Source organism: Haliotis rubra, unplaced genomic scaffold (assembly GCF_003918875.1).
Source record: "Haliotis rubra isolate DU_JTF1 unplaced genomic scaffold, ASM391887v1 Scf463, whole genome shotgun sequence".
Taxonomy (NCBI): domain Eukaryota; kingdom Metazoa; phylum Mollusca; class Gastropoda; order Lepetellida; family Haliotidae; genus Haliotis; species Haliotis rubra.
In genome coordinates this window covers 779,424-793,509 of record NW_025767150.1, presented here as the reverse complement: position 1 = coordinate 793,509, position 14,086 = coordinate 779,424, and the positions used below count along the sequence as shown (strand labels likewise).

The window sequence follows — 14,086 nt, the reverse complement described above, 5'->3', positions numbered from 1 at the left end:
AGGGTCAAAATATTCATACAAACAGACATGTTATGAATATAAATTTATATGTTGAGTTCATAGGTGTTTGCGAAACTTGAGTTCCGTGAGTATACTCTGTGTCGTGATAACTTAAATCCTGACACTTTCATGAATGGTTTGGATGAGATGAAGACTTTTTTCAGATATATTCATTGCTATTGCTACTGAAAAGTATCTCTGATACATCAATAAATCCATGTGTTAACATACCACGGCATGATTATGATTTCAGACAGGGTGCTAGACCACGTAACGTATGATATATGACCGACTTGTTTTGTACCTGGAATCATATCACATATCACAGATGTCCAGTGTGGTTTTAGACACCAGAGGATTACTGTTGATCATATGGCTCAGTCCTAGGCCCAAGGCTCAGTCCTAGGCCCAGTCCTGTTCACTGTATATACCATACCCGTTGGTGATATAGCCCGAGCCCACAATCTCAGCTATCATCTCTATGCTGATGACACTCAGCTATATCTCGGATTCAAGCCACAAACTGCATGTTGGATGAACACTAATTTTCTGAAAATCAAAGTTTAAGGTCCCTGGATTTCAAATTGGAGACACGATTGTTCGGCCAGAAAGCCATGCTCGAAATCTAGGTGTCATCTTTGACTCAACATTAAACATGGAAAATCACGTCAGTAACATCTGCAAATCTGCATATTTCCACCTAAGGAACATCAGAGAGATTAGCAGGTACATGGACACACCATCAGTAAAATGCCTAACCCATGTATTTGTGACATCACGTCTGGACTACTGCAACAGTCTACTCTATGGGATACAGCAGAAGTACATGGACAAGTTACAGCGTGTTCAAAACACAGCTGCCAGGCTCATAACACGCACACATATGTATGTGCACACAACACCAGTCCTGAAGGACTTACACTGGCTCCCTGTAAAAGACAGTGTTGTATTCAAACTTCTTGTGTTTGTTTACAGGTCCATTAATGGGCTTGCTCCATTCTATCTCCAGGAACTAGTCAACCTTCACAACCTTCAGATCAGCTAGTCAGCAAAGCTGAGATGTTCCATCTGTCCGAACCACAACAAACGGGGACAGAACATTTAGCAGAGCGGGCGCTGTACTCTGGGATGGATTACCTGATGTCAGAAAATCGGGAAATATCAACAGTTTCCGATCTTGTCTCAAAACCATCCTCTTCAAATGAGCATTCGACTAAGCGCACATGAGCAGGACTCTGGGTATATAGCGCTATACAAAATTAATGTCTAATTGGATTTGATTGATGTGATTTGATATGGTCAGATTAGAATTATTTATTGGTGAGGGATTATTATTTTTTTAAATAAAAACCAGCACGTAGTGTATACTTTGTTATAAAAAAAAGCGTATGCATATTACTTGGAAATATGGCATTTTGAAAGATCTACATGAGATGGACATTCCCAAGAGCAAGTATTGTAACCCTTTCTATCATCAAAATCTACAGCTTAGCCATTTTTTAACGACAGCATCGACTGCTCTCTATTCGTAGATAATTGTAACATATGTCGTGGTACCAACATGAATACCATGGATAGTACAGCTCGCAAATCATATTCTTAAACGCATCGATACTTCGTAATCAAGGTATTACACTATGCCTGGGTGCATTCAGAATGTCCCCAACCGAGAAAATAATCTAGCATTAGAGGTGACCCTACAAAACTAACTTCCCTTTTACCGCTCTTAAACTTGTTATCCGAAAATATGGAACACAGTTCGAATGATCATATAACATAGTTACTGTGCACATTCCTCCCTCATTAAAAGAAGAAGATGCAGGACCTCATGCAGTGTATAATATCAGCAAACCGAAACATGAGTCTCATTAACCTATTCAGACAATGACCTACTTTTCAGCCGATCCGAATTTTCTCGTGTGAAAGTGAAAATAGACATCACAAACAACTATGGTTACACTGAATTCCAATTCCTTGTTTCATAAGAAAATGGTATTTACAAACTTTAATAACATCGTATTTTATGGCGATGTGTAGGCAGCATGACCTTAACTAATACGTCTCAGACTGCCCCAGTTTGATGAGGTCGTAAAATGATTCACAATGCATCTGGCTCACTGGTTACACCTGTTATGTGTTCTTTGCGCTTATTCAATGTAGTTCTGTAATGCACAATGTGATTGATATAATATCACGTCCGTACCAGACCGCCAAACTTTTCTAGCGGCATATTTTATGTATCCAAATATTTTGGTCTCAAAATTCTGGACTGGTTATGGTACTAAGTTGCGCAATAGGACGGAACCAAGTCAACTGGAAACGAGACTCTTGTGTAATCAATGTTTTGACTTGTAATATCAAAAACATTTCGCTTGAATGTTATCGTGTTTCACATATCAGACGTTTATACGACGTTTCCACTTCCTCTAAACTTTTTTTTAAACAGTTTCTAATCACGTGTGTGTGGGAGGGCTATATTTTGAAGAAATCACTCGGGGGGGGGGGGGGGTTGGATTTGGATCTCAACAGTTTTTCAACCTAGGGTGTGACTGAATTTGACAGAGGTTTGTTCATTTTCATCATTACTTTTAGTGTGTTTAATATACTATATAGCAAACGACGTTTCTCGCCGCGAATAGCGGCAAAACTGGTGGTGCGGCGTTTAGCTGTATTCATTCAGTCATTCCCACTTCAAGGAGATTCCTATCAGTTAACAGAAGATCGTGATTACATCTGTATTGATCTGCAAAGACCCATGATTGTCACAAAAGGATTCCTCTCTTGGTCGATGCATGCCAACGTATCTCATCTACGTGTGTCGATCATCATTGTCAGTCACGTACTTGACTGCCTGGTCCTAACTGGATTCTTAATAGACCGTCATCATGTAACTGCAACATTGCTGAATACCGCGTTAAACAAACAAGTAAGCGATAATACCAGCACTGACAAGAATTATCTTGTAATGTATATCATAACTACTTAGCTGTGTTAGATGCGGGGAATGAGTGGGGGAATGGTGTGTTACGCCGCAGTCGACCATTTTCCATAGAGATGCATCACGATGGCTTGTAAGTAAGGCCGGGAAATGTAAACCAATGGCCGAGGGACCATCAACTCTCCCGGAATACAATGACAAACAATCGGCCATGCCGGTCAGCTGGTGATGCGATTTTCACTTTGATTCAAACAACAAAACTTCAACCCTAGGCATATGGGCATATACATGCCTTTGGCGCCGTGGATTCATATTGCTTAATTGGCATGCCACTAGGAATACATATCAATCAATTGTTGTTGTTGTTTTTTCAAATAAACTAGTTGGGATAGCTGAAACGCTTGCGTAAACCTAAAATCCGGAACATTCGTGTTTTAGTATTAGTTTGAGCTCAACAAAGACAATCAATTTTAGAAATAGTAAGCAGTGACACAAAAGGATGCAATAAATGATTCAACTTCTTTTATACAAAGATATCATATCTATTGGCCAATATTCATAATGGAATTCTCTAACCATTAAAACAACATAAACAGTCCCTTTGAATCTATCTGCGGTTAATAGTGACCGCCCCAGCTTTACTCAATAAAATACTATTTCCTTAAATAGTAACTACATTACCAGATTATCAAAATGTTTCTTGTTACATTCTTCATCGCGGTAAACATGTTGTATATGTGTTTCCATAGACAGAAGCCACCCTTCGTTAATAAGAGTAGGACGGCATATTTGTTTGATTTCCATGGAAATAATCAATGTGTAAGAAAATGTCTTAAACCAAAAATAGTTTCTTAACAAACAGTATGGCTGGAAATCGGTGTTGTGCTTCTAAGCTTCAGAACAGTTTGTTCAAGTGAAATATGCAGTGTCTTTGATGTTCCGGGGAAGCTTCGTGCAATGTTTTGTGTTTGCGCTAACTTTGCCACCGAATATTCGTACTCTGCTGTTTCAGTGGTGAGAGGCAAGTGTCAGTGTTGTGCTTCAAAAGTGCAGTTTCATGGACGAAGCGATGCTTCATATAATATCTTTACTTTCAAGTAGCATTAAGTAGGCCCAAATGAATGCAGTCTTTCTTCATAAACGCTGCATGTCGGGGACAACATAGTTGTTAAGATTCGTGGGCAATATGACTGAGCAAAGACGAAGGCTACAGTCCAGATTTAATGATAGACAAGCAGCATACTTGGCTATAGGTCACTCAACCGTCATTTTTGCTCCCGGCTTTTTATGATTATATTTTCCATTCATAACTACGCAATGATAGTTCAGTAAAATAATAATGATTAATATATCCATTCTTGTCTGAGCCCCCACCCACACACACACACACACACACAAAAGAAAAGAAAAGAAACATTTACAACTCTGTAGTGATTGGGTGCTGGGTATATTGTGGTGAGAACGGATGATTTAACATCTTACAAGAGTGGCATGATGTGTGTCAAACATGTTTGCAGCGTGTATGACCCTAGGTCACAACACTGTCCAGCCACATGATCAGAGAATTTTAACGGACATGTACATAAATTATGAGAGTCAAGATTTAACCCCCTACTGTTTACACTCGCATAACCTTCAGAGCTCCAGATAAGATTTAACTCATTTGGGTGCTGTACCCACTGTATATTTTTGGGGTGGGTATTATGAATGTTGAGTGGGTATTTCATTTTCTGTTACCCACTGCTTTCAAATATGTGCGTATTTAAGTCACTTTACTCAACTAAGTATTAAGTCATTAGTAAGTTTACTAAGCAGGTATGTTCTGCCTTATGTCATACCTAATCAAAACCAACTTAAATATAATGGAAATTATTTCATAACAAATCACTCATCCTATACTGACATTACAACACTAGTCCTATACTAACAGTACAACTTGATAGCAATCGATGTCTTTTTCATTACGCAAGTGATTTTTATAAATATATTCTGTTCGCATTTGTTTTAAACTTTTGCGTATCTAACATTATAAATGCGTAATTGGTACGCAACAATTATTTTTCAATGCGTAATTCTATGCGTATTTTACCCGGATACGCAGCTTATGTGGCCCTCTGACCTTGATTCGTGGATATAAGGGAAGTGCGGCGAAATTCATATTTTAAATGCATGATTTCATTTTGTATACGCACTGATTATTTTATTCATTGATTCAGCAAATTGAAAATGCCTATTATTCCACTCGTGAATGAAACGTTTGTTTACGGAAGCCATTAGCAATCATCACCCATTCATGTGCCCACAAGATGTGATGTCACCTTGTTTCGTGGTTTTCGTAGTCTGTTACTTTATACCACTATGTACGACATCCGACTGCAGTAAGTATTAACACCAAGGAAAGCAGACAACGAGAAGTGAGAAGGTTGGAGCTAACGGTATCTTTTTACTTGACATTTTGTAAAAATAAAATTTAGTAATGGTGGTATTAGTGATCTGGGGCTATTTATCTCAATGCTGGACAATTATATTTAATGTACTTGCGTGTAATGCAGAGATTCGGAACTTTTTTGTCAGCGAGGCGTGGCATTGTATATACATCAAAAGTACCGCTTCGTGACGTTAGTCGAGACTTAATTTTCGAGCCAGCATGATAATTTCCGCGATCCACGAATCAAGGTTATCCACGAATTTAGCTTACGTTTCTGTAATAACTTAATATTCAACTTTTACAGTCGGCAACATGGAACAACATCCGAGAATGTGATTGCTGATAAACTGGTTAAAAACTAAAAGCAAACATTCTCCTACAAATCACACCATACATTTCAAAGGTATAAGAATCAGAAGACATCCTTGAGATGGCTCATGATACAGCATCAAAGCCCATTTATGAACAGCACCAATTACTAAAACATCTACCATAGACATCTTGTGCAGTGTTAAATGTATGTAAATCTATCAGTAACATTAACATTAAGGCATATGATCTCTCCTTATACAAGCTTTCAAAATTGTCTAGCTTTTCTGTTCATTCAGACTGGCAGTTTCAGTTAGTTCAAATATCATAATTTGGTAACAACAAACTTTCATCCTGTGATTGTGAATTGAAAATTGTGGGAAATGAGTGACAAAATGATGGTTTTGATGGACTCAAACCAAGTGTCTGTCCTAATTATCTGGTGCCATGTTTTTGCAGCACACAAATTACATGCATAAACACAATATGAAAAGTTCAGAGTAGTAGAAAATGTGAACATAATGTTAAAAGTGGAACAGAATACATTTGTGTATTTTTCATGTATCATCTAAAGTAAATGTACCCCTGATACTTTTCTGTATAAACAAATGTTCCTGAAATACAGTTCTGTTTACACAAATGTACCCTCACCAATAGGGGAGTAAGGAAATATAACTTAAATTGACAGTATTAAAGTCAGGACAAGTCTATTTTCACATTGCAGCAGACCGCCTCCGTGGTGTAGTGGTTAGAGCGTCCGCCTGGGAAAGCGGAAGGTCGCGGGTTCGATCCCTGACCGTGTCATACGAAAAGATGTTAAAATATGGTACTTGTTGGTCCCTGCCTGGCGTTCGGCATTAATGGGTACAACAAGGACTGGTCGGCTCAGAGTCGGTATAATGTGTCTGAGTGGGGTATTCATGCTTCACTGTGGCGTGGTATCTCAGTGGGCTAGCACTTAAAACCAGCTTAAGTCTGGGCTAGTACAAGCAGCCGCACCTACACATACACACGCATGCACGTCGTCATATGAGCGAAATATTCTCAAGCACGACGTTAAACCCAATTTCACCTCACCTCACCTCACATTGCAGCAAAACAGTTCCCTTACAGACTTGTATTGCCAAATGCCAAACCCCAGGAAAATCTGTAATGGCACTGATTCAGAGTTTGAAGTTTTGTACATGAGACAATAATACTTTTATGGATTGTGATGATAGATAGAACTTTGATTCAATCATGTGGTGTCTGTGCAGATAATCAACCCAAATTATTGAGGATAACATTCCTCAGCATTTTTAAGTCATTTCCTTTTCATTGCATTAATGTTGCAAATTACATCCAATTGTTTTTAAAGACATGTTAACACTTTTTCTTTTGTGTTTGCAGGTATTAGTCTGTTCATTGCATAGATTGATAAATTCCCTGATGTGATGATCTGTCAACAAGAAACAAATAAAGGAAATGTCAAGTAACCTGACAAAGTTCAGTTCATAATGGAAGTCCAGAACTTTGCAAACAATGGGATTGAATACCCTCAAGATTTTAATTACAACATAAACCATCCGTCTCTGTGTCTGCAGCATACCCAAGTCTTTCTTCTTGTTGCAATCAGGACAATCTTTGCCCATTATGATCGAAGAATGGCTATACGAGAGACATGGGGCAGCAAGCACAAGTACAAGGGACTCCACATACCCTTAGTGTTCATGTTTGGTGCCATGGGTAATAAAGATATTCAAAACTCCATTGAAAGGGAGAACAAAATATACAAAGATATCATCCAGGAAGACTTCATAGATAGTGATAATAACTTGACATTAAAGACGGCAATGTCCTACAAGTGGGCAAGTAAACACTGTCCTCATGCTTCATATGTCATGGTTGCCAATGACAACGTCATTGTGGATATCTTCAAACTGATTCCTTATCTAAAATCACAATCACCTTCAGCAGATAAATTCACTATGTGTAATTTTCAGAAATGTTGTGAAGCACCTCCACAAAGCCGATTTCTCAAATCCAATTATTTTAAGTACTATGGTAGATCTGAACAGGTATGTAGCAGTGATGCCTATTTGGCGCCAATAGGTGTGGTGGACAAGCTGTTCCAGGCATCGCTGTCCACTCCAAGGTTTGGACCAGACCAGGCCTGGATGGGAGTAGTGGCCAGAGAGGCTGGAATCACTTTCCAGAACACTGCCAGTGCCTTTGTTGGGATTGATGACAAAACACCTGTACTTAAGAAATTCATGGGAGTGGATTATTTGACAAGCCCAGCCATGATTGGAGTTGTTAGAGATGAGTTTCTGGGCAAGGAGGCAACTATAATGCGACATCTGTGGCGAATCATCCAAGAGCACCACACACGCATGCAGCTCTCCAGTGTGTACCATGCACAGTTCCCATCCAAGTCGTCCGACTCCAGCAGTGTTCTGGTGCTGGCTGTGTCGCTCATGTTTGTTGATCTCATGGTTGTCGTCATCATATTCCTTCTCATCTTCTGTAAGAAGAAACACAGGAGGAAAGTCCTACATTGACTGTTGTCATTGATCATGTTCATCCCATTGTGCAGAACCAGAACCCACACTCATGTGTCTATGACGTGATGATCACACATTTCTAGCGTATGTACGCCAAAGACAAAATCACGAAGATAATATTCAGTACTCTTACCACACTGATCAGGCTCAGATGGCATTGATGTAATCATGTTAATTCATAGAGTCTTCACCCAAGTGTCTTTTGATATCAATTATATCAACCCGATTGATAAAGTTACAAATATCCGAGGCTTGCCGAGGATATTTTTACTTTATCAGCGAAAAGTTGATGATATCAGAAGACAAGGGTGAGATTCTATTTATCATCAAAATCACTCTTCATTAATTTTCAATGAAAAATGTACATCTCTGAACATGGTACTGCCATTAGACTTGCAGTGCAGCGATGTCATAGCATTGTGACGTCATCAGACATGACGCATCGCATGAGGACATTGTACAAAATCTACTGTGAAAACGATATCTCCTAGGAGACATCGTTTGATCTCACACAAGCGATATCTCCTGTGGAACACAGTTTTGGATGATAAACCATTTTTATGTACTGTGTATTTAACAGACTTCAATTTGGGAGAAAAATATTTCCTCGTAAATTTCAAAAGTGAATATAAGTGATTAATAAACACAACTAAGGAGAGGTGTCAGTCAAGATAATAAGGAAGTTTATAGTGAAACTAGATATTCATTTCAATAGAATTAGGACTCCGTAGCATTAGGTGCTTGAGTAAGTTTCCATGATCTCAGTTCGTATGCAATCATTGTCACCCCTCACGTTTTGCTGACTGAAGAACCAGTCACCCAGTCTGTATTTCATGTAGATAGTGTTTCAGATTTAACACTTAGGAACTTACATGATATACCTTGTGTCCATGAATTATTTTGTTGTGCACAGTATGTCTTTCATGGTCTTTCAACAGACACAAGCACTATGTATATGTTTTCAGAATGATACAGTGCACTGCGTGTCTTTATGCAATAACCAGAACATTATCTTAATAAAACTGTGAAATTGAACAAAACATTTCATTCATATCACACAATTTGTACACAATTTCACAAAGTACCCCGATTTGTTACTTTCTAAGTCATAATGATACTGGTGCATGTAATGTGTTTTTGTGAAGCATTTCGTCTCTGCAGCTGTCAACCCTGTAGACACAAGACAAGATGGGCATCATTTTTGCTTTTTACACAAAAAGGGCATTTTGAAAACGCTCAGCTTCTACAAACTGTACCATGTGTACAGGTATGAATGATATTTACTTTGATCACCTTAGTGAGGATAAACAATACTTATTTTCATAATGTCAGTTTATGTGCAGGTCAGATGAAACAGCATTGGGCCCATTGTGATTCAAGTCAGTGGCTCCTGGAGCCAATCAGGCGTCTCTTGTCAACACTTTATGTAGTAGCTGGCACGAGGACAGGTTTTTTTCTCCTGATTTTTACTGAAATCTTTCCCCATTTTCACTGTCCTTTATGTGGGGTGCTTTAACTGAAAACACTATTGTAACAGAAACTCAGACTGTTTACCATATTTTCCTATGACCACTGATTACCAAAATCTTATGTTATGGATGGTTTAAGCAATCAACAGGAAAAACAGCTGTTTTGTCTGAAGGCCATTTTGTTCATGTACATTTGTTTACATGTGTGATAATCGCAATAAACATATTGCTGCATGGTAATGAATGACGAGAATATTATCATGTTTACATGTTTTCCTATTGCCAAATTGATTTTTCTATGCAACAATTAGAAATGTTTTTTATGGAGATATTTTGCTATCAGCGAGTAGTGCTTTTCATGTGTTGCTATGTATCATATATGAAGCATGGTTGTATGAAGGCAATAGAGACTTGAGGGTGTGTATAGTATGTTGTGTAGATCAGGTTTGTCAAGTAAAAAGTAAGGGGGTCGCTTGTGAGGTGCTGTAATTCACTTTAGTCTGTTCAGGCTTTTACATGATGTAGAAATATAGTACCAGGATGCACAAATGGAAAGAGTGGAAGCAGAAAATATATATTGCATCCTGAGGGACGAACAGTGTAATTCATTGTTCAATTTCTTGATTGGATAGGTAATGTACTGTAATTAATTGTAATTGTAAAAGCGGTAGGGTAGCCTAGTGGTTACAGCGTTGGCTTGTTATACCGAAGACCCGGGTTCGAATCCCCACATGGGCACATTGTGTGAAGCCCATTTCTGGTGTCCCCCCCCGTGATATTGCTGGAATATTGCTAATAGCGGCGTAAAACCATATTCACTCACTCACTCATGTACACTACAACATGCTAGCCCTGGTCATTACTTTACAGGACCCTTATATTTCCTGTAAGGACCCTGAAATCATTTATTTAGGGTCCCCTGGACCCCTAGTTTTGTAGTTTATTGTACAACCCTGGTCTCTAATTTGTTTATTTTTTACAGAGAGCTACTATGATTTTCAGAAGATCGGCATGTGAACTCGAGAAGAATATCTGAAATAGTTATGTGTGTATTGCATGAGAATGATAAGAAAAGAAATACAGTGTGTGATATTGGAGACCTTTGGACTTCATGGTATCCATATTCACATGAATAGTAACACCACTAGTTGATTGATGTCGTGATGTGAGTCTTTAGCTTAAATGTCAAACCTTCAGGTTCAATATCAACTAGCTTTAATAACACAATGTCATTTAGAAAGTGGTCGGATGTAACATATATTATATTTGGGATTACACTTTCTGTGAAAAGTACACAACCCCAAAAAGTACTAGAATATGTACTTTACTAAGAAAGTGTAATCCCAAATATAACATATGTTACATCAACTAGCTTGTTACAGTCACAGGATCAGTGATATAAATTCTTGTCTCAGTTTCTTTCCAATACTTAAGATTTATGGCCACAATCGCAAGCGTCCATGAAAAGGGAAGCAGTAGTAAATGATTATTTAAATGTATTTCGATAACCTGATGTTTATGAAGACATGACATTTACGGATACAACTTCTGTTTATTTTTATCACGACCTTTCAGTCTCAGAGCTAATTCTTGCTCCTTCATCAGTTGAATTGTCTATAAGTATGTCATGTATTCATGTTCGTCCAAGTTCTACATGCCTTTCGAGAACTTCACCTGATGTTTAGCATAATTAGTTCCAAACCATTATCTACACAGGTGGCAAGGTTGTCTAAAGTTTCACCTTTCAATGTGCAGAGTTGTGTCCCTTTGTCATGCTAAGTGTTCACATGTCAGATTAGCCTTGCACTGATCAACAACATCTGAAGTTTATCTTGTCCATTAACATCATTCTCTGCAAGACATGCAGCATGAAGCTGTGCACAATATCCTCACCTCTAGCTTTCAAACATTTATTTGTGCTGATATACATGATATTGTATATCCACTTGGGCCCGTTGCACAAAGTGATCGTAGCACTAAGATGATTGAACTCCCATACTTTAATATAGACTTACGACAGGCGTAGTGCTACAATTGCTTTGAGGAACAGGGCCTAGGAAGTTCAGGGCACAGTGCCCCAGGGTGATACAGTTTTTGTGCCATGTGAACTGACAAGCTGATTGTAATCTGGTGCATTATATATGTTATTATATAGTACATGTTGATATTGTGAAGCACTTGTTCTGACACATGGTCATTAATTAAGACTCACTGATAAAGAGTTTATGGCTGTTAACATTCAGTTTAGGTGAAAGCTGAATGTGTACAAACGTGTATGTAGTCTTGTTCTGTTTCAGTACATTTTGGAAGTGATTATTAAGAGTAAACTTGCAGATTTCAAGTCTTTTATTGGTCTAAACTGTTTTTCACACTAGACAATGAATGTGAGTATCCTTCTGCTGTTAAATGTATTGAACATAGTTCAGGAGTCCAATAAGAAAATGAATTCTCCCCTGATCAAGCAGTAAGACACATGTGTTCTTTAGAGATATAGCATAGCAATATTTACCATATTCTTTGCCTTGAGTATAATTATGTTAAAATGCTTATTGTTCTCATTTCATGACAACACATTAGATAACAGTATATCTGGTGTTAAGTGAATGGAAATGGTGTACAGAAGCCAAACAGATTTAAGGTTAGATCAAAAACATGTTAATTGCATAAAAAGTTACAAGAACGTAGATCCACAAGTCAAAAACATTTCCCGTATTATTGCAGCATGTTCTGGAGATACATAAAAGTATGCTGCAATCAACACTCAAGTCATCAGTTTCCCAAGCTTTTTATTTGTTGATGAACAAGAAAAATTGATACTGCTCTTAATGTTGAACTGCTTTTGTATAATTTGGAGTAAGTTCGTTACTTATTGTTTCTACTTCTCGAAAGTTGATAAGCACGTACATGTATATCATTCCATGATAATCCAGACTGAATGTGTTCATTTAGATTGCAAGAAATACCAAATCCCTATAAAATTTATGCCTCCTATGTCAATTGTAAGGGTCTAAAACTCGAACCCTCAGTTCATTGTTTATCAGTCAGTGGCTTCTCTAATCTGGACAGTTTCCACTTCTAATACCTCAATTGTGTTCTGTTCTACTCTTGACTTGTATTACATTTTTAGAAACAAATTAACTGTACAGTTTTATGCATTCTCATTGTGTGGATTTGAATGTTGTAACAAATACTTTGATGATACAAGTCTTTCTACAGGTATTATCAAACATCTATACGAGATATGACTCTTTTATTGTGCCTTTGTTTACACTATGACTGCCCTTTAGAAGACTCCCTTGCCTTCTGGTACAAACTCCCAAAGCAGTCAAAATGGTCATCATTTTATAGAATCCATAACTTGATACTGAATTGTTTTGAAAACAGTTTCTGGCCTTTGCTTGACTGTTATAGGATTAATCTATGCAACTTTAAGTGTTTACTTCTGTTAGGAAAGCATGTGTGTATGTGATTTATATAGTGTTGTGTCATATATATGTGATTTTCTTTTATGCAATGAATAAACTTTTGACAGACATAACAGTTTATCTTATTTTATTGGAAGATGGCATGCAGGGGAGACTTTTCCAGGTGAAGCCAGAGATTGGATGAGCAACACCAGTATCTAATTGTTTTATTGGCATTCTAGCAGTTGGTAAGAAAAAGATGAAACCAGTGTCTTGCCCGATGTCCATAAATATGGGTTATTATGAGATAAGGATTTCAACTACTCCTGATATTGGTTCTACAATCAAACTGAAATCAATGGATTAATGCCTGTATGGGGCGGTGGGGTAGCCTAATGGTTAAAGCGTTGGCTCGTCACGCCGAAGACCCGGGTTCGAATCTCCACATGGGCACAATGTGTGAAGCCCATTTCTGGTGTCCCCCACCGTGATGTTGCTGGAATATTGCTAAAAGCGGCGTAAACCAAACTCAGTCAGTCAGTAATGCCTGTATGTTAATGCTAGGGCAATGGGTAGGCCAGTGGTTTATACCTTTTTCCCAAAGCCAAAGGCCCGTGTTCAATTGTCCATATTGGTACAATATGTGAGGCCTGTTTCAGAAAGAGTTGATATTGCTGCATTGTTAAAACAGGCAAGGGTCTTCTATCAAATATTTGACATCAGAGCACAAGTTTTTCAGTTAAAAACAAAGTTTTGCCATCATTTGAGGCAGATGCAGGAATCCCCAAATCCTAATTCTGGTCATCATTTGAACCAGGATTCTCCAATCCAAAGTCTCGGACCCTAAAGGCTGCTTATACTCACCAGTATTCATATGAATTAGACCGTCAAAGTACCAAGAAAGTAAAAAATGCCAAATGAAAATGATATTTAGCTATACAAACTAAACCATAAAGCTACCGACCCGTGAATGTCCGGGTTAGAATTGATCTTCA

General features: G+C 38.1%; 1 protein-coding gene across 1 annotated transcript; it reads left to right on the top strand.

Annotated features, from left to right (window-relative positions):
• Positions 1-3,770: 3,770 nt before the first annotated feature.
• LOC124290368 (beta-1,3-galactosyltransferase 1-like) lies at positions 3,771-8,405 on the top strand. The gene is made up of 2 exons (XM_046727076.1): positions 3,771-3,959; positions 7,065-8,405. The coding sequence occupies exon 2, from the start codon at positions 7,172-7,174 to the stop codon at positions 8,213-8,215; it is 1,044 nt and encodes a 347-aa protein (XP_046583032.1). The 5' UTR covers positions 3,771-3,959; positions 7,065-7,171; the 3' UTR covers positions 8,216-8,405.
• The last annotated feature ends 5,681 nt before the right edge of the window (positions 8,406-14,086 follow it).

Coding starts and splice junctions, on each gene's coding strand:
- LOC124290368 (XM_046727076.1), top strand. CDS start 7,172: ATGGAAGTCCAGAACTTTGCAAACAATGGGATTGAATACCCTCAAGAT.